General features: G+C 48.9%; 1 protein-coding gene across 1 annotated transcript in view; it reads left to right on the top strand.

Moving 5' to 3' along the window:
• Window positions 1-20666, top strand: part of SNTA1 (syntrophin alpha 1) — a 111427-nt gene that overhangs the window by 11688 nt on the left and 79073 nt on the right. Inside the window, exon 2 of the mRNA XM_030212426.1 lies at window positions 12912-13097. Within this exon, the coding sequence (XP_030068286.1) occupies window positions 12912-13097 (186 nt within the window). The remainder of the gene's footprint in view (window positions 1-12911; window positions 13098-20666) is intronic.

A 20666-nucleotide genomic window follows, 5' to 3' on the forward strand; every position in this document is an offset into this window, starting at 1 on the left:
GTGTGTTGGGTCTGTGAGTGCTTTCTAGCAGTGGCGTAGCCAAGGGTGGGCTCGGGTGGGCCCAGGCCCATCTGAAACAGGTGGGAAATCAGGAGACGAAAGGCAAATTTTGGTTCCAAACAAGGCAACTTTATTGCTAGCAAGTGAACAGCACCGAGTAGCCTCGGGACACTGTGTGTCATAAATCATCTGACGCTTACATTTATACTTCCCTACTGGGCCTGCGCATTTGGCCCCTTACACGTCATACTTGTCATGCGCAGTAAACATTTGTAGTTCTTACAGTACAAAATTGTAGTCCCAGTACGTACACACGTCATAACACTGAAATGATACTGGCAAGAAAAACGAAACTTAGCAGCTTATTCTGTACACACACAATGCTCCTTTCTAGCACAGGAGATAAGGTGCGGCTCAGGAATGCAGGGGGGTGTCAGCACCCTCCAAGGTCGCCTATTCAGATGGCGTTGCTACGTGCAAGCTGGTCTTGTATAGGCCTTGCAAACTACTGTTACAAGCTATATATCTAATAGCCCTGCATTCTGTCTGTACATTAGTAAACAGCAAACTTGTCTTGTTAGTAAACAGTAAAACTGGATAAGGCACAAATGTCCAGTGCAGTAATAAGGTGTGGCCAAATAGCCAAAAGCAGAGGTAGAGTGCATAAGTAAAAGTCCATCAGTAGGCACAAAACATGAGGTTGTCCTGTTGCTCAGTAGCATTCAGGTAGTACCGGCGTTCCACTCCTTCATTCCCCCCTTTTGATACTTGAACATCCATTCTGGTGGAGAGTATCACCTCCATGAACCCTGAAAAGGAAAGAAAGGACAAGGATAGTTAGCGAGGGAGGCAACAAGCGAGCCCTAAGCCCTTGCGCAGCCGTTGGTTGCTTCGCCGGGGTTGAGACGGAGGGCCCCTAGTGGAATCCCCCCCCCTTTGTAGCCGGTCTTTTGCTGGCACAAGGGTGATGGCCCATTGAGTGACTCAGGGGGTTCAAAGTGCATATCAGCCACAAGGTGCTTCATCGTCAGCTTCATCAGACTGGGGAATGGGGGAGTACATCTGGAGAGCCATAAGTTGGGCAGCAGCACGGCGGTCAGCGATGCTTTCCATGGTGGAGCGGAGACACCTGAAAACTAAGGGGAGAGACAAAGGTATTATTAGGCAAGACAGCAAGAACAGGCCACCCATGACGAGGAGGCCTTGCAGGCTCCCGGAGGTTGGGAGCCAGCTGGTGAGGGAGGAAGTCCAATCCCAGGCACTGTTCCAGGTCTGGACGGGGACGTGGGCTAGTTTGACCATCCGGTCAGTTATCTCCCTGATGACATGGCTCTGGTCATCAATCTGTAAGCAGCAATTACTGAGGTTAAACTTGCCACACACCCCGCCCTCCTGGGCTAAGAGGTAGTCAAGAGCCAAGCGATTTTGGTAGACGGCGGTAATGAGCTTAGTGTTCTGTCGAGCTAGGATATTGAGGGCCAGGGCAGAATCGTTAGTGAGGATTTCGAGTACGGCCTGTAGGCGAATAATGCGATTCAGCATGTAGATAGGGGTGCGGTACCCGTATGTACCATCTTCAGCCCATGTGGCCGGTCCATAGTAGTGAATGATACGTTCAGGCGGCCACTCGTTGTCCTTCCAGTCTCCAATCTGTACTTTGGGCTTGATGATTGGGAAAGACCGTTTTCGTCGGGTAGGGTTATCAGGCCCCTTTTCCACGTATAGGGGGATTCCCAAAGTTTCGCCGACTTGTATGGGCAGAAGGAAAAAACTAGGTCGGACCGTGCCCAAGAGGCAGGTACCGTACCAGCGGGTCGGGAGTTGTTCATAGGCCCTGCGTCCGCAGATATAGTAGTAGCCCGCCGGGGCTACCCACTTGAGGGAGGCGTTCCCTCCGTATGTCCATGTCGTGTTCAAGGTGGGTTCTGTCCAGATAGGCTCCGGGGCGGGCAGGTTGTCCGTTTGCCACCAGGTCGTCCGGCTGCCATTATACTGAAGGACCCCCGTACAAGCAGAGTCTCCCACTGGTACAGAGTAACGCTTCGATGGCGCTCGACTAGCGCAGAGGGTACCTATGATATTTGTTCTCAGGGCCCATTCGTATGGCTTCGGCCGTTGGGGAAAGGTAATGTTAGTGGTGTTGAGTGCATCCCATGTGTGTTGTCGAATCTCTCTCGCTTCCCAGGGCCATTGTTCACCCATGTCGGTGCCTCCACAGACGAAACAGTTGGCAATTCCGAGGGAGAGGGCGATGTTTTCAGCCAAATTGAGGAACATATTTCGGGCTTCTGGGGAAATGGGGAATTTAGTTTCGGTCTGCTCAGCACGAGCAATTTCATCAAATACGTCTTGGTAGCCGACAACAGTAGTCTGGTAGTGCGTAGGAGGCTTCGTTTCGAGACTCTGATATATGGTAATATATGTCAACGGATCCATTCCTCCGCCGTCAATGCCGAGGCCCCACGTTCCTCTCCAGGGCATGTCGTGTCCTCGGATGGGCCAGTCTAGGGACACATAGTTACCAGAACCTCGACGAAATTCGCCCAGGCCGGCGCATCCGGCATATCCTCCTCCCGTATAAGCACATACTCGGTCCCAGCCCGAGGCTCGAGTGTCGCCGGCGCATGGGAGCCACACCCACGGGGAGCAGCATCTCATGTCTGGACTGAAGGGGCAGACATACTTGTGGTCCTTAACGTATGCCTCTCGCCAACTCTGGCTACCACACTTGCGAGACCAAGGGTGCTTGTCCATGGCGGCACAGACGTCGAAGGTGAGGGTTGCTACAGTTTGGATGCCACCGACAAGGATACGAGTAGAATTAATGTAATACAGAATGCCATCTCCCTCGACTCCCGGAGGTCCGGCCACATACGCAGGGAGTCCTACGCTGAGGGTGACATTGTAGTATCTTGGTTTGGTAGGGCTGTGGCAGATAGTGAGATTTCCTTGGAGGCATCTGTGGAACTGTTGGAGGCCATTCGGAGTGATGAGGGCACAAGTCGGGAGAAACTGGCAATCGCCTTCCGGGGGCTGCGTCTGGTGAATGAGGGTAGTGACTAGGTGATATCCTCCCTCTATACGGTGGCGCACGAGGCGCAAACATTCAGTACAGTTCTGGCTCAAGGGGTAATAGCTCGGGACTGAGCAAAGGAGGAGTAGTAGGCTCAGCATCATATATGCGGTGGAAGGTATCCGAGCCTTTGCAGCAAGAAGATGATAAGGCCCACGATTATGGCTGCGATAAAGAGAGAGCCAAAAACGCAGTGGGTCCAGAAACTGAGTTCCTGTTGCTGGGCAGGCATGAATCTGGTGGTCACGTCTTTCTTAGAGTCAGCCGTAATGGAGCGTCAGGATGTTGGTGCGCAGTCCAACGCTTCAGGGAGCTGCTAGTGGGAGCAGCAGGCTTCAATCGGGTCCAATGTATCCACACTGGGCTTCCTGCAATTTTAACAGCGGTGGAGGTCGTTAGGAGAACAAGGGAGGGCCCCTTCCATTTTGGCTTTAGGCAGTCAGATTCATCCCACTCTTTTACCCAGACCTCGTCTCCCACCCTGAACCTGTGCGTAGGATTGGTGAGGACCAAGGGAGCTACTCGTTCAGTGTACTGCTGGATGTCTTGCACTACCTGGTGTAAGGCTCTCATCTGTTTCACTAAGGAACTCTCACCCTGTATCTGCAAGGAGTCGGGAAAGGAGGGTAGTGGTGGTGGCCTAGCATACATCATCTCGTAGGGAGTAAGGCCGGTATCCTTGGGGGTACACCTAAGATGCAGCAAGGCCAGTGGAAGCAGGTCGGGCCATTTGGCTTTTGCTTCTTGGCATAGCTTGGCTAGCTGGTTCTTCAGGGATCGGTTAGCCCTCTCCACTACTCCACTGCTTTGGGGTCTCCAGGCACAATGCAACTTCCAGTCGAGACCCAGCCTTGTACTGAGTTGTTGTGTTACTTCACTAGCGAAGGCGGGGCCGTTGTCAGAGTTTATTTGCTTGGGGAGGCCGTATCTGGGTAGGATTTGATGAAGCAGTAGGGAGGTAACTTCTTTAGCCATTTCCGTTCTAGTAGGCTGGGCTTCAATCCATCCGGTGTAGGTACACACGGCGACGAGGATAGCTTTGTAGCCGCGCGCCGGGGGCATGTGTGTGAAGTCAATCTGGCACACGTGGAAAGGGCTGGTGCCTCGGAGAACATGTCCTGGCATAGGGCCGGGCTCCGTTCGAGGGTTGTTCCGGGCACAAGTCGCGCATCGGCTGGAAGCGTTTTTGGTCCACAGGGATAGTTTGTTGATGTAGTAGGTCTTCTCAAGTAAGCGCCCCAGGGCGTCCCTTCCCAGGTGGGTGCGGTCGTGAGCCTCCTTGGCCACCGTCCAGGCCAAGGCTTCGGGTATCCATATGCGCCCATCCTGTAGTATCCACCAGCCATTGCGTGACTGTAGACCCTCTTGTTGGGCCCATTCCGTTTCTTGGGGGGTGTAAATAGGGGTCTCCGTAGGGAGCTGGACGACGAGTACGGGGTCAGGAGGGTGAGAGGAGTAGGGGAGCTGACTTGCCCTTTTTGCAGCGTCGTCTGCCCGCTGATTTCCCCGGGCGATAGGGTCCGTTCTTCCCGTGTGGGCCCTGCAGTGCATCACAGCCACCTTCTTCGGCTTCCATACCGATTCGAGTAATTGGCAGATCTCAGCGGCATTTGCAAGTCCTTTCCCTTCTGCTGTCAAAAATCCCCTCTCCTTGTACAAGGCTCCGTGCACCTGGAGGGTGAGGAAAGCGTATTTGGAGTCGGTGTAAATGTTAACAACTTTTCCTTCAGCCCACAGGAGGGCTCTGGTGAGGGCGATTAGCTCCGCTTTCTGGGCTGATGTTCCGGGTGTCAGAGCCATAGCCTCGATCACATGGTCCTCAGATACCACCGCATAGCCAGCTCTTCGAATTCCCTCTATCACCTGGCTGCTTCCATCGGTAAAAAGGGTGATACCCCCTTGCCAGGGTTGATCCTTCAGGTCAGGTCTGCTCGAGTGCACAGTGGCCATTACCTCTTCACAGTCGTGGAGTGGTGGTTCAGGGGCCGGAAGGAGGGTGGCAGGATTGAGGTTGGTCGTGTCCAGGATCCGCACCTCCGGATTTTCGCACAGGAGGGCTTGGTATTTGACCAATCGGGAGTTGGTCATCCATCTGGGTCCGTGGCTCTCGAGTAGGCCGCGGATGGTGTGGGGTGTGGTCACAAAAAGTGTTTGGCCGAACGTGAGTTTATTGGCCTCGTGTATCAGGAGACAAGCAGCCGCAATGCTTCGTAGGCAGCCCGGCCATCCTCGTGCCACGTTGTCCATGCTCTTGGAGAGGTATGCTACAGGGCGTTGCCAGGTACCGACCAGTTGGGTAAGGACTCCAAGTGCCAATCCCTTCTTTTCGTCGATGAACAAGTAGAACGGCTTAGTCACATCTGGCAGTCCGAGCGCTGGTGGGGCCACAAGGGCCTCCTTGAGGTCCTGAAGGGCTTTCAGTTCGTGTTTCTCCCACTGGAGATTTTGGCCCTCGAGTTCAGGTCCTTTCAGTTTGGCGTACAAACTGTGGGTCAGGATGGCAAAATTGATAATCCAAATGCGGCAATATCCAGCGGCTCCGAGGAGTGCCCGTAGTTCCTTCTTATTTGCAGGAGTGGGTTGGTTGCGGATGGCTTGGGTTCGGGGGATACCGAGCCTTCGGGTTCCTTCTCGGAGGCGAAACCCCAGATACTCGACTTCGATCTCGCATATCTGCGCCTTCTTGCGACTGGCCCGGTACCCCTGGGCTTCCAGGGTCTTCAAGAGGTAGAGTGTAGCTTCAGCACATTCGGTGTACGTTTCACGGGCCACCAACAGGTCATCCACGTATTGGACGACCGGCCCATACTCGTCCTGATACGTCTTCAGGTCCTGGGCGAGTTGGTCGCCGAAGAGGGTAGGCGAGTTCTTGAACCCCTGGGGAAGACGGGTCCATGTATATTGCTGCTTGGTTCCCGTCTGCAAGTCTTCCCACGTGAAGGCAAACAACTTCTGGCTGTCGACAGCAAGAGGGATGGAAAAGAAGGCGTCCTTCAAATCAATGACACTGTACCACTTGGTCTGAGATGGCACTTGGGCTAGGATGGAGTATGGATTTGGTACGAGGGCAACTATGTCGGCTACCTGGTTGTTGACTTTCCTCAGGTCCTGGACGGGTCTGTACTCGGATGTTCCTGGTTTCTTAACGGGCAACAATGGGGTGTTCCATGCGGATCTGATTGGTTTAAGGACTCCCTGTTGAAGGAGTTTCTGTAGATGTGTATGCATACTATGCCGGGCTGCATAGGGGATGTGGTATTGTCCTTGGTTGACAACTTGAGCATTTGGTTTGAGCTCAATCCAGATGGGGATAGCGTTAACGGCCAGTCCGCCGGGGTTCAATTCTGCCCATACATCAGGCACTTCATCCATTATGGCTCGCCTCTGCTGGGCGAAAGGGGTGTTCTGGTCGTAACGGCAGTCGCCGGGTCCTACAGTTGGGGGAACGTGTAGTCTCCATTCTTCTCTTACTGGACAGATAAGTGTCACTGGCCGATCTTCAAAGCGAGCTTCCACTTCACCCGTAGTCTTGAACTTCAAGGTGGCCTGGAGCTTACAGAGTAGGTCTCGACCAATCAAGGGGACCGGGCATCCAGGGATGTGTATGAACTGATGGGACACCATCGTCCCTCCGATCTGGACTTGGCGCTCTTTGAGGAGGGGGGCCGCAAGGGATTTCCCGGAGGCTCCCACAATTGGTATAGTTTCTTTCGTGGCTGGGGCTATGGCAGTGGTGATAACAGATCGCTGGGCCCCCGTGTCTAGTAGGGCCTTCATAGATTCTGTCCCCACCCGAATTTCCACCAGAGGGTCAGTGGGGACTCTGCCCTCCCGGTTTCTTCATGCTGTGCTGTCTCGGGTAGCGTCCACAGCCATCTGCCATTCCCTCCGGTCATCCCGTCCTCTCTCTCTTCGGCCCCTTCCCCGGCCTCGCCTAGGGGCCCCCGTGCGGTCGCCGGTCTCCTCCTCTCTCTGCCGGTCCCATGATTCCTCTTCTCTCGGGTTGTCCCGTATCTCCTCTGGACAATCAGCCCACCAGTGTCCTTCTTGTCGGCAATTTGCACACTGGTTACGCCCTATGGGGGACCGCGTTCCTCTTGTTCTCCTGCCCCTCCCCTTTGGTCTAGACCTCATTCGTTCTTCCAACACCGTAGCCAATACATCTGCCTTCTCCCGCATCCGTCTGGTCGATTCCTTCCGGGCCTCCACCTTCTCCTCCTGGTCGCGATATCCGAACACGCGATCAGCTATAGCTTTCAGTTGGCTTAGGCTCATCCCTTCGAACCCCTCCGTTCTCTGTAGCTTTCTTCGTATATCCGGTGCTGACTGGCTAACAAAACTCATAACCACGGTTGGGAGGTTCTTAGGGTCCTCGGGATTTATCGGGCTGTGCCTCCTAAATGCTTCCATAAGTCGTTCAAGGAAGTCCCCTGGACTCTCGTCCTTTTGTTGGACTACACTGTGGATTTTTCCCATGTTGGTAACCTTCTGCTTCCCCTTCTTTAAGGCGGCCAGGTACGCCTGTTGGTATCGGCGGATAAAGGTTTGGCCTTCGGCGGTTCGGTAATCCCACGTGGGGGCAGCGATGGGTGCCTCCGTTTCTAGTAGGTTCTGTAAATTGGCATGGGCCGGATTCGCATCCCGGATGGCTTGCTCCATATTTTGTTGTAAAAGGCGGCGTTCTTCAGAGGTCAGGATGTGGGCGCTCAACTGCCTAAGGTCGGCCCAAGTTGGATTGTAGCTGTATATAATGCCTTCCACCAGCTCTATCAGCTGCTCGGGTTTCTGGTCGTAGGACGGCCCATGGAATTTCCAGTTATACAAATCGGCACTTGAGAAGGGAACGTGACTATAGACTGTTGATTCGATGGGCTGGCCCCCCCCCTCTGCCGGGTTAGGGGTATAGGTGGTGGACTGTCGGACTGGGAATAAGTGAGAGGTTCCCCCTTTTCGGCTGGACGGAAGGGCCTGTTGCGGACTCGATTGGGGGAACCGAGTAATGTTCTTCACAACCCGTGTACTCTTCCGTGTGGTTGCGAGGCCAGGTGACTCAGGTGAGGCTGGGCGGGACGTCTCCCCGGCATCCGACTCTGACCCGGAAGTCTCGGCGTCAGCGGGGCCTTCTGCTAGGCCCGTAAGGTCAGGGTACATAGGAGCATAGGGCGGCGGCGCAATGTCGTCTTCGTATGCCTCCGCCGTAGCAAGTATCGGGGCTTTTGGAGGCTTCTTCTCGGCCGAACCCTGAACTTTCCCTGCGGTTTTCTTCGGGGGTTTTTTCCTAGAAAGTGTGTTGGTAGTACTGGGCGTAGTTCCTGCCTTGACTCTGGTAGCAGGGGGCGTGGTCTCAGTGGCTTCAGTGCTAGGGGCGGTAGGCCGTATGGGGGCGGTCCCTGCGGCCTTCGGGACGGCAGCGGTTGCCGAGCTTTGGAGAGCGAAGGCATGGGTCGGCAGGGTTCTAAGTTTGGTTTTCCGGCCTTTTCTCTGCTTTACCAACATAAGGGCGGCCTTTTCTACCTTCCGTTGGGCCCAAGCCGGCGGATCCCGGACTACATCCAACCACGCTTCTATGTATGGAATGTCCTCGGGACAGCCGGGGTTTCCCTCAATTATAACAATATTCATGACCGCCGCCACTTTTTCATACTCGAATGACCCTTCCGGGGGCCATCCCGCAATTCCTAGCCCTGGCCACATAAATTGACATCTCTGTATCATCCCGGCCCTGCTACATTTATCTAGGTCGAACACTTCGCTAAAGTGTTCCGTCATTAAATCTAACGGTGAAGACCCACCCCCGCCCATCCTAACCTGAGTGCCAAAGGACAGGTGACGGACAAAGGGGGAAAGGGGAGGTGGAGGAGTAAGGGGTCTCGTTCCACCAGACACAGAAGGGTCAACACTCGGCCTGACCAGGACGCGGTCGCCCGGCCTGGAACTGCAAGCCCACTCACACACTTTCATACGCCACAAGAAACCCCCCCGTTCGTTCGCCGCTCGGTTTCGTCGCCGGAGCCTAGTGAGTTTCGGGACCTAGTCGGATACCAATAGTCCGTATTAGTCACTGGCTAAAAGAGGGTGATCACGCCTCTTCTTCGGTCCTTACTGGGCCGGTCACTACGTAGAGTATACTCGCCTGTCCGCCGGGGTCGCAGGCCGCGCCGTCGTGCGCTTCTCCCTGAAATGGAAAAAGGTGCCTTGTCGGAACCACACAGCCCCCTCTACAGTCAGGCGGAGTGGATCGGCCCTCCTCCGGGAGATGGACGCTGAAATCAGCGGTGGCCACTCACCACCTCCTCGGGTGGGAATCGATGACCCGATCCGACTGCAGTGGGGGAGGGGAAGAATATAATCCGATTCCCCTTTCTACTTCTGTCCCATCTGGGTCGCCAATGAAACAGGTGGGAAATCAGGAGACGAAAGGCAAATTTTGGTTCCAAACAAGGCAACTTTATTGCTAGCAAGTGAACAGCACCGAGTAGCCTCGGGACACTGTGTGTCATAAATCATCTGACGCTTACATTTATACTTCCCTACTGGGCCTGCGCATTTGGCCCCTTACACGTCATACTTGTCATGCGCAGTAAACATTTGTAGTTCTTACAGTACAAAATTGTAGTCCCAGTACGTACACACGTCATAACACTGAAATGATACTGGCAAGAAAAACGAAACTTAGCAGCTTATTCTGTACACACACAATGCTCCTTTCTAGCACAGGAGATAAGGTGCGGCTCAGGAATGCAGGGGGGTGTCAGCACCCTCCAAGGTCGCCTATTCAGATGGCGTTGCTACGTGCAAGCTGGTCTTGTATAGGCCTTGCAAACTACTGTTACAAGCTATATATCTAATAGCCCTGCATTCTGTCTGTACATTAGTAAACAGCAAACTTGTCTTGTTAGTAAACAGTAAAACTGGATAAGGCACAAATGTCCAGTGCAGTAATAAGGTGTGGCCAAATAGCCAAAAGCAGAGGTAGAGTGCATAAGTAAAAGTCCATCAGTAGGCACAAAACATGAGGTTGTCCTGTTGCTCAGTAGCATTCAGGTAGTACCGGCGTTCCACTCCTTCACATCCACTTTGGGTTCAGGCCCACCCAGTAGCAACACATTATAATGTGGCTGGCAGGGATTCCCAAGTCCCAACAGCCGAAAACTCCCAACTGTCCTTCCTGCATTCCTTTTAAATAGCAGATCTTTGCCTGCAGCGAACAGCGACTGATACATGCTGTTCGCACCGGTCCTACAGTCTTCCCTCTGATATGTTCCCGCCTATGCGGAAACAGGAAGTTGCATCAGAGGGAAGGCTGTGGGGCCAACATGAGCAGTGTATATTAGTTGCTGCTCGCTGTTGGTGAAAATCTGCTATTTAAAAGGTATTCCGGGACGGGTGGATGTTTGAGAGACCGTATGGCATGCAGGCAAAAGAGGGAGAGACCAAATCACTTGTGGGACAAGGCGGAGTTCTGCCCACCTATCTTGGACCCATCTTGGACCCAGCTTACAATCTAAAAGACAAGAGAACAATCTAAAGACAAGTGAACAATCTAGAGGACGAGTGAACAGTTAATCTGATAGGGTGGATAGATTGGGGCATTCTATATTTCTCAAGCGGTTAGGCGCCGAAGGCAGCATTGAAGAGGTGAGTTTTAAGCAGAGATTTGAAGATGGGTAGGGAGGGGGCATGGCGTATGGGTAAAGGAAGATTGTTCCAGGCATAGGGTGAGGCAAGGCAGAATGAGCGGAGCCTGGAGTTGGCAGTGGTGGAGAAGGGTACTGAGAGAAGGGCTTTGTCCTGTGAGCGGAGGTTACGGGCGGGAACATAGGGGGAGATGAGGGTGGAGAGGTAGTGAGGAGCCTCAGACTGAGTGCATTTGTAGGTAAGGAGGAGGAGCAGCTCATTCCCTTATCTCAGCAGACTGAGTCAACGCCACCCCTCAGTCCCAGACTCCCAGTTCCTTTCCTTCCAAATGGGTCCAAATTTGGGTGTCTGGCTATGCCCCTGCTTTCTAGTAACTGTGGGACCACTGGGTGTGTGGCCCCAGTAACCTAGAAATGACTGGGGAATACCTTGAGAGCAGGAGACTTGCCCAGAGGAAATGTAGACTGCCCCAATTTGATTGACTGCACTTTTGTCCTTTAGATTGTAAGCTCCTTGAGCAGGGACTGTCCTTCTTTGTAAATTGTACAGCGCTGCGTAACCCTGGTAGCGCTTCAGAAATGTTAAATAGTAGTAGTAGTTGGGACCCAGTCGGGGGGAGGAGGGTGCTAGTGTAGAGCACAGGCGGACCTGAGGTGTACTGGGGATAGACTCTCTAAGTGGCCCCAGGGTTAGCCCAGGCGGGTGGCTAGGCATTTCATGACAGAGGCACTGTTCTGTCGGTGTTGGGACAGGTGGGATTCGGTAGAGAGCGCAGAGATGGGTGTTTATGGTATGCCTTCTTGAACAGATCTGTTTTCAGTAGCCTTCGGAAGATAGTTAGGTCTTGCATTATTTTTATGGCCTTCGGTAGTGCGTTCCATAGCTGCGAGCAGATGTATGAGAAACTGGTCGCGTATGTGGATTTATATTTTAGCCCTTTGCAGTTAGGGTAATGGAGATTGAGGAATGTGCGTGCTGATCTCTTTGCATTCCTGGTAGGCAAGTCTATAAGGTCTGACATATAGGTCGGGGCTTCCCCGTGAACGATTTTGTGGACCAGGGTGCAAACTTTGAACGCAATTCGTTCTTTTAGTGGGAGCCAGTGTAGTTTCTCTCTTAGGGGTTTAGCGCTTTCGTATTTCGTTTTCCCAAATATGAGTCTGGCTGCTGTACTTTGAGCGGTTTGAAGCTTCTTCTTCTTATTATTATTATTATTATTAAGAATTTACTAATTTTTCCCTATTTAAGGTTGGAGGTTGATGCCCATCAGATCTAGACCTTACTTGATGATAATTCTGTAATCTCATTGTCAAAAGGAATATATATGATTGCATCATTGACATAGATATATGAATTAAAAACCCTCTCCTTCCAATTTTTTTCCTCAATAGTTCCATCATGATGTTGAATACGATTGGCGAGATTGGTGAACCTGTGGAACTCCGCAGTTGGGAGACCACGGGGAGATGTGGAACCTGCCATTTTTTACCTTAGGATCTAGATTTTATGAATCCCCTAAACCACTTGAGAACTTCACCACAGATTCCAGTGTTGTCTAGGAGTTTGAGTTGTATGTCAAGGTCAACAACTGGATATGTCAAAACTGAATCACAATGATCTTCCTTCATATTTTTTCTCTCTCGGTACCATTCAAGGTGCTGAACTTTGAATGAATATACAACTCATTTAGAGATGGCTCAGATCTGACCTAGATTTCAAACATGATGGCTGAAAGGCAGGGATATTCTTTTCTGAGGGTTATCTTGGAGTCTGAATGGTCTGGGTTATTTTGTCAATCTACAATACTTCTGCTTTTGGGGGATTTAGCTCCAATTTATTTTGACACAACCAGCGGAAGATATTATCTAGACCTTCATTCAGGTTGCTACTCATTTTGTTGGGAGGGTCTGGTAGTCCTATATTGTCAGCACATGAGTAGTAACTGATCTGATACTCTCTGGTAAGTTTATCTAAGGGACCATATAAATATTGAATAGGGTAGGTGGTGGTATACACCTAGATACCTGCAGTACTCCTTGAAGGGTAGGTGATGATACTGAATTGTATCTCTTGAGTAATTTGACAGCCCAGTACTCCCTGTAACAGCAAAACATTATGTAGGAGAAATTGTATTTTCAGGATAAATGACGTTGCGTTTCACCATGTCTACTTTAATTAATTAATTACATTTTTTTTTAAGGTGGTCGAGAAAACAAGATGCCTATCCTGATCTCCAAGATCTTCAAGGGCCTGGCAGCAGATCAGACAGAGGCCTTGTATGTGGGGGACGCTATCATATCTGTGAACAACTGTGACCTCTCGGATGCCACACATGATGAGGCGGTACAAGCACTAAAGAAAACTGGAAAAGAGGTGGTCCTGGAGGGTGAGTGCCTGCAACCAACACCTACAACATTGTATGTTCTAAAGATAAAGCTTTGGTATATATAATTGTTGCTATCAATGTTAAAATAGATTACATGTGGTTTAGAATAGTTATAGTTTATAGGTACTTGCTAAACAGCTGTAGCTGCCAAGGCAGAGCAAAGCGGTGTAGAAAACTAAAAATATAATCGAAGAGGAAAAGGAACTCCATTTGATGATAGGAAAGAGACACAAGGAAGAGCAGAAACATAAAGAGAAGGAGGAAAGAATTATTGAGCCTACACTCTTAGCTGAAACTCCTGGTCAACCCTACTCTCCAAAGTTCTGTATGCTGGTGCTTTGATTTTGTTTAACTTTGTGAATTATCGTTGACCGTGTCAACAGTTGGAGCCAGCCCCTCAGATTTCAGTGGCTCCACTGACACTTTGGCAGGCTTTCTTGCTAATGTATTTGGTTAATTTTGCCAAGTTTCCAAGTTTATTAATAATCCTGATGTAACAACTCTCTAAAACTTTTTTCTCGTTAATTTGTCCATATAGAAGCTTGTTATCATCGACTCCTCTTCCTTTTAATGTTCTTTCCCAACAGCTCCCGTACGATATATTCTCATGGCTTCTCATTACAAACGCAAATATAATGTCATCCATGGGCTCCTTAAAGCTCCTCAACATATGTTGAGACAATCATCGTAATTTCACTTAACCGCACCAACTTCAGTATTCTTGTTTAGCAGTTTCTCTTCTCTCCATGGGTTTCATGCTAAACAAGAAGTTGGTGCGGTTAAGTGAAATTATGATGATTGTCTCAACATATGTGGACAGTTAAGCTCCTATGTGTTCATGTCATCAAGACAGAGTGTAAAACCTTTGGGGATAGAGGGATTGTATTATTTTTCAAAAATGTTTTTGATTTTAGGTATGAATGAGGGGTGTGCATGATTAGATTGTGAGAAGAAAGGGAATGGGCCTTGATATACTGCCTTTCTGAGGTTTTTTTGCAACTACATTCAAAGCGGTTTACATATATTCAGGTATTTATTTTGTACCAGGGGCAATGGAGGGTTAAGTGACTTGCCCAGAGTCACAAGGAGCTGCAGTGGGAATCGAACTCAGTTCCCCAGGATCAGAGTCCGCTGCATTAACCACTAGGCTAGAGAATTGATTGATAAAGTGAATTTTGCAAAGATAACATGGTGAAGAGTTACTATTTTGTGATACATATTCATTAGGGATATCCTGAAAACCTGACTGGTCTTTGGACCCCTTTGAGTACCCCTGATCTAGAACCTGAAGCCAGCTACAGATGATAGTTTCCTGCCCCTATAGGACCTTAATCCAGCAAACCTCAGCATGGAAGATCAGAAAACGGACAAGAGGAACTTTCGTATCTACACTGTCTGTGCTGAGCTCACAGAGTATAAAACAAAGTTAATTTAACAAAGAAACAAAGATCAGACAATATCAAGAAAAAACAAGAGTGGAAAGTGCCCTCATTAGATAATATATGCACTTACCATCACCACTGCCCCCTCCCCCATAGAGCAATCTTTCTTATCCACTTCCATCTCCTCTCCTCTCTTCAAGAGCTTATGTCTCCCCCCTCTGCTCTTTTCTTGTGCTTTACTGTCATTAATCACTCTTTTGCTCTTCTCTTCCCCCCAGCTACACTTCCAAACACAGGACTGAAGCTACACAGGCCAGTTTCTTTAGGATAGGTATTTTCTTGGTGCCTTTCTTAGTAGTTCTGGGCAAATTACGTTCAGGCACACTAGCCATTTCCCTGTTACTGGAGGGGTTTGTACCAGAGGTAATGGAAGGGTTCAGTGACTTGCCCAAGATCACAGGGAGCATTAGAGGGATTCGAACCCTGGCTTCCCTGGTTCTTAACCTGCTGTCCTAACGATTAGGCTACAGACCAGGGGCTGGAAGACTCCCTTTGCATCACATTTACCAGTAACACAGTCAACGTTTTCATGGGCTGATTGAGAATTTGCCACAGGGCTACAATCTTCTCTTCCCACTCCCTTTCCTAGGAAATCCTGAAACTCACGATAAAAACGCTTCAAAACACTTGGAAACTTCATGAAGGAACCCTTTGGAATGACGCCCAGGCCAGGACACAGATACATAAAATGAATTGTTCATACTCCGTGGCCTCCTTTCTGCATGTTAAGGTAAACATGCCCCTCTGCTTTCGCCCCTTACTTCCAGGCTATCTGCTGAAAAATGCCTGCAACCAAAAATTGAGCCCCCCCCCCCCCCCCACCAATCTCCATTGGGTACAGATGTGCCTACTGCCAAGATCTGCAGTTGAATCGGTCAGTCCTCAACCAGCTCCAGCTCAAATGTTACTCTTCAGTCATGCTTGCAAATCATGTTGATTAAAGGTCCCCTACTTTACAGGCTTTGGGTCTGGGGGTCACCACAATATCTTGCCTCCCTCACAATACCTTATTAAATGGTTTTAGGCTGGTCCTTCCTGGTCCAGCAATTGCTAGACCTGAATCTACACGGCACTGTGTTTTCTTTGTCACACCGGCATCCTGGAATTGTCGACCTTTTAAATTTGGGCAGAATTATCATTTTAAAAAGTTTAAGGCTGCCCTGAAAACATTTTTGTTTAAGAAGGCGTTTGATGAGTGCAGTCGGTTTGTACACCTGAAGCACATCGATTTGTACATGCAGAAGGCCATTTTCGATATGACGCCTAAATCTAATTATGGGCATTTTGCGAAAAATGTCCCAAACTCCAGTAGTGAACATGGCCATTTTTAAACCAGAACAACATCCAACTTTTTGTTTAGAAAATGGCCATTTGCTAGATGTTTTTGTGGTCAGTGTGTCTATCTTTTAGGACTATTTTTTTGGGGGGGGCAAAAAAGTCCATGAGAAAAATGATCAAAAAACAACCATTGGGATGTATTGTGTGTGTGTGTGGGGGGGGGGGGGGGGGCAGCCTTCTTAGTAGACTGGCCAGACAGATATTCTCCGTTTTTAAAGGATCGCTTTTATGGAGTGAGATTTGACAGTAATTGTTCAGAGAATTGGCACAATCCATGCGAGGTTCCACAGGGGTCGCCGCTGTCTCCTGTTCTTTTCAATGTTTAAATGCATTAATTAGGATATGTTCTAGAAAAGTTGGGAATCTGTCTTTTCAGTTGTGCTGATGTCATCACGGTTATGGTCCCCATCGCTTTTTCAGTCACCTCACACTTAAGAGTTTTTGCGAAACATCTTTAAATTACTACTAATACTACTTATCATTTCTATAGCGCTACAAGGCATACACAGCGCTGTACACCATACACAAAAGACAGTCCCTGCTCAAAGAGCTTACAATCTAGATAAGACAGGTAAATAGAACAATTAAGGGTAAGGGAATGAAGAGATGAGGATAAAGGACAGGGTAAGTGAGTTAGGAGTCAAATGCAGTGGTAAAGAGGTGGGTTTTGAGTTTGGCTAAAGACGGGGCTAGAAGTACAGGCTCAGGAAGTCTATTCCAGGCGTGAGGTGCAGCGAGATAAAAGGAACGGAGTCTTGAATTAGCAGAATGAAATAGAACACTGGATGCTAAAACCATAAGCTCAAATTAAATTTAGACAAAACAAAATTTATGTTAATCAGCCTCAGTTCTGATATGGATGAAAAGAGTATTCTGATAAATAAAACTCAGTATAAGTTTTCTCCATCCATTAAGATTTTGGGGGTATGATTGGATAATAAGGAGATGCAAATTAACACTCTCACACAAAGATCTTTCTTTCTTTTGTGTCAGATTCAGAAATATTTTGATCAAGATCATTTCCAGCTTATCCTCTAGGTTTAAATTTTGAGTTTGCTTCATTATTGTAATTTTCTTTATTTGGGAGCTTCCAAACAGATATTGTAGAAAGTTCTCACTGTACAGAATGTAGCTTTACGTTTAATCTTCTCTTTAAAAATGTTTGACAGTGCATCCTGCTGTTTTGTGAAGCTTCATCGGCTCCCTGTGCAAGCCAGGGTCCTGTTTAAATTTTCTTAAATTATATACGGTCTATCCCCACTTATTGAATCATCTCGTTTTTACAACTAAAACTAGAGTTACTGAACGTTAAAACATTTTTTACCTTTCCTTTGTTCATATCAAGTGGTTCGCTTGGACAAGGCTATTAAAGATCTCTTGATGTCCAAAATCACCTATAACCTGTTTCATAAATAGATAAAATCTTATTTATTTAAAAAAATTTGTGTTAAATCATACTGAATAGATTATGTAGTTTAAGGACATCTAGTCTTTGTTAGATAATATTTTGTTATTCCTGGAAATGTCCAGCCTTCTTTAATATGTGATCCGCATTGAACTGACAGGTATATGACGGAACATCAATTCAATGTTAATGCTAATGTTAAAAGAGCAGTGGGGCACCCTAGGGGGGGCTGCAGTGGGCTTAACAAAAAAGATTCCAGGTACACTTTGGTCCTGAGGAACTGTGGAACTGAGTTCAATTCCCACTTCAGGCAGAGGCAGCTCCTTGTGACTCTGGGCAAGTCACTTAACCCTCCATTGCCCCATGTAAGCCGCATTGAGCCTGCCATGAGTGGGAAAGTGCAGGGTACAAATGCAACAAAAATAAAATAGATACTATTGGAGATTCTACATGGAATGTTGCTACTATTGGAGATTCTACATGGAATGTTGCTACTACTGAGATTCTGTTGCTACTATTGGAGATTCTACATGGAATGTTGCTACTATTGGAGATTCTACATGGAATGTTGCTATTCCACTAGCAATATTCCATGTAGAAGGCTGCGCAGGCTTCTGTTTCTGTGAGTCTGACGTCCTGCACGTACGTACGTGCAGGACGTCAGACCCACAGAAGCAGAAGCCTGCGCGGCCACATTGGTGATCTGCAAGGGCCGACTTCTACATGGAATGTTGCTAGTGGAATAGCAACATTCCATGTAGAATCTCAAATAGTAGCAACAGTGGAGGAGTGGCCTAGTGGTTAGGGTGGTGGACTTTGGACTTGAGGAACTGAGTCCGATTCCCACTTCAGGCACAGGCAGCTCCTTGTGACTCTGGGCAAGTCACTTAACCCTCCATTGCCCCATGTAAGCCGCATTGAGCCTGCCATGAGTGGGAAAGCGCAGGGTACAAATGCAACAAAAATAAAATAGATACTATTGGAGATTCTACATGGAATGTTGCTACTATTGGAGATTCTACATGGAATGTTGCTACTACTGAGATTCTGTTGCTACTATTGGAGATTCTACATGGAATGTTGCTACTATTGGAGATTCTACATGGAATGTTGCTATTCCACTAGCAATATTCCATGTAGAAGGCTGCGCAGGCTTCTGTTTCTGTGAGTCTGACGTCCTGCACGTACGTACGTGCAGGACGTCAGACCCACAGAAGCAGAAGCCTGCGCGGCCACATTGGTGATCTGCAAGGGCCGACTTCTACATGGAATGTTGCTAGTGGAATAGCAACATTCCATGTAGAATCTCAAATAGTAGCAACAGTGGAGGAGTGGCCTAGTGGTTAGGGTGGTGGACTCTGGTCCTGGGGAACTGAGGAACTGAGTTCAATTCCCACTTCAGGCACAGGCAGCTCCTTGTGACTCTGGGCAAGTCACTTAACCCTCCATTGCCCCATGTAAGCCGCATTGAGCCTGCCATGAGTGGGAAAGCGCGGGGTACAAATGTAACAAAAACAAAATCTCACCGTTACCCCTTATATTGTATGGGGAGCCCTCCAAAAACCTTCTGTACCTACATATAAGTGACACCTGCAGGCATAAGGGCTATTGTAGTGGTGTACAGTTGGGTACAGTAGGTCTTTGGTGGGTTTTGGAGGGCTCATACGTTCCACCACAACTATAACATAGTGAGATATGGGCCTGGGTCCCCTTTTCTACAGTTCACTGCACCGACCACTAGGGTACTCCAGGGACCTGCTTACTGTTCTAATAGGACTGGCCATAACATTTGAAGCTGTCAGAGGCTGGTATGTAGGGGGGTCAGTGACTACTGGGGCAGTAAGGGGGGTCATGCCTTAATCCTTCCAGTGGTCATCTCATCATTTAGGGCACCTTTGTGTGACTTAGGCATGATTGAAACCAGTGGCGTAGCCAAGGGTGGGCCTGGATGGGCCCAGGCCCACCCACTTTGGGCTCAGGCCCACCCAGTAGCAGCACACCTATGATGTGGCTGGCAGGGATCCCTAAGCCTCACCAGCCAAAAACTCCCAATAACTGTCCCTCCTGCATACCTTGTAAATAGCAGATCTTCACCTGCAGCGAGCAGCGGCTGATACATACTATTCGCACCAGCCCCACAGCCGTCCCTCTGATGTATTCCCGCCTATGCAGAAACAGGAAGTTGCATCAGAGGGAAGGCTGTGGGGCCAACATGAGCAGTGTGTATTAGTTGCTGCATGAGAGGGAGGGAGGATGTTTGAGAGACCAAATGACATGCAGGCGAGAGAGGGAGAGACCAAATCACTTGTGGGACAGGGCAAAGTTATTCTGCCCACCCATCCTGGGACCAGGCCCACCCAAAATTGGGTGTCTGGCTACGCCCCTGAAAACAGGTCTATGCCAAAATGTCTTAACTTTTAGCCTTGGACTTGTTTGCTTTGTTCCATTATGGCAGAAAAATACCCAAATTTTGGGAACACCCAAATCCTACCCCCGGCATGCCCCCTTCAGATTTGGCTGCACTATAGAAAAAAAAACATATCTGAAATGCGAGTTTTTAAAATCGCAGTTTGGATGTTTTTCGGAGAAAAATGTCTAAATGCTACGTTATGCTGCTTTTGAGAGGTTTTTCCCTTTTGAAATTGAGCCTCTTAATGTCTTGTATTTATTGCAGTGTTTTGAATTTGTTTTTATTTTGGTCTTCTGTTAATGGATAAAAGCGTGCGTCTTCATTTGGCTGGTTTTCTGTCCTGTCTGTATTCTGGCCGCCTTTTCCATTTACCTGCCAGTAAAGGTGATGTAGTGAGCACACATACATTTTTAACTATCCATCCAGTCTGCCCAACAAGATAAACTCACATGTGCTACTTTTTGTACCTTGATTTGTACCTGTCCTTTTACGGGCACAGACCGTATAAGTCTGCCCAGCACTATCCCCGCCTCCCAACCACCAGCCCCGCCTCCCACCACCGGTTCTGGCACAGACCGTATAAGTCTGCCCAGCACCATCTCCGTCTCCCGCCACCGGCTTTGCCACCCAATCTCGTCTAAGCTCCTTAGGATCCATTCCTTCTGAGCAGAATTCCTTTATGTTTATCCCACGCATGTTTGAATTCCGTTACCGTTTTAGTTTCCACCACCTCCCCCGGGAGGGCATTCCAAGCATCCACTACTCTCTCTGTGAAAAAATACTTCCTGACATTTTTCTTGAGTCATTGATTCACAATGAATACGCATGAGATAATGGAGGTAGTGAATGCAAATTTCATTATGGATTTCCTGAAAACCCCACCTACCTGTGGAACTCAGACCAGGGTTGCCTGACCCTGCTTTAGTAGAAGCCGCATTGCCCTTCAGACACCGCACAGAGAACGAGGTGGAATA

The sequence above is a fragment of the Microcaecilia unicolor genome, chromosome 8 (assembly GCF_901765095.1).
Source record: "Microcaecilia unicolor chromosome 8, aMicUni1.1, whole genome shotgun sequence".
Classification (NCBI taxonomy): domain Eukaryota; kingdom Metazoa; phylum Chordata; class Amphibia; order Gymnophiona; family Siphonopidae; genus Microcaecilia; species Microcaecilia unicolor.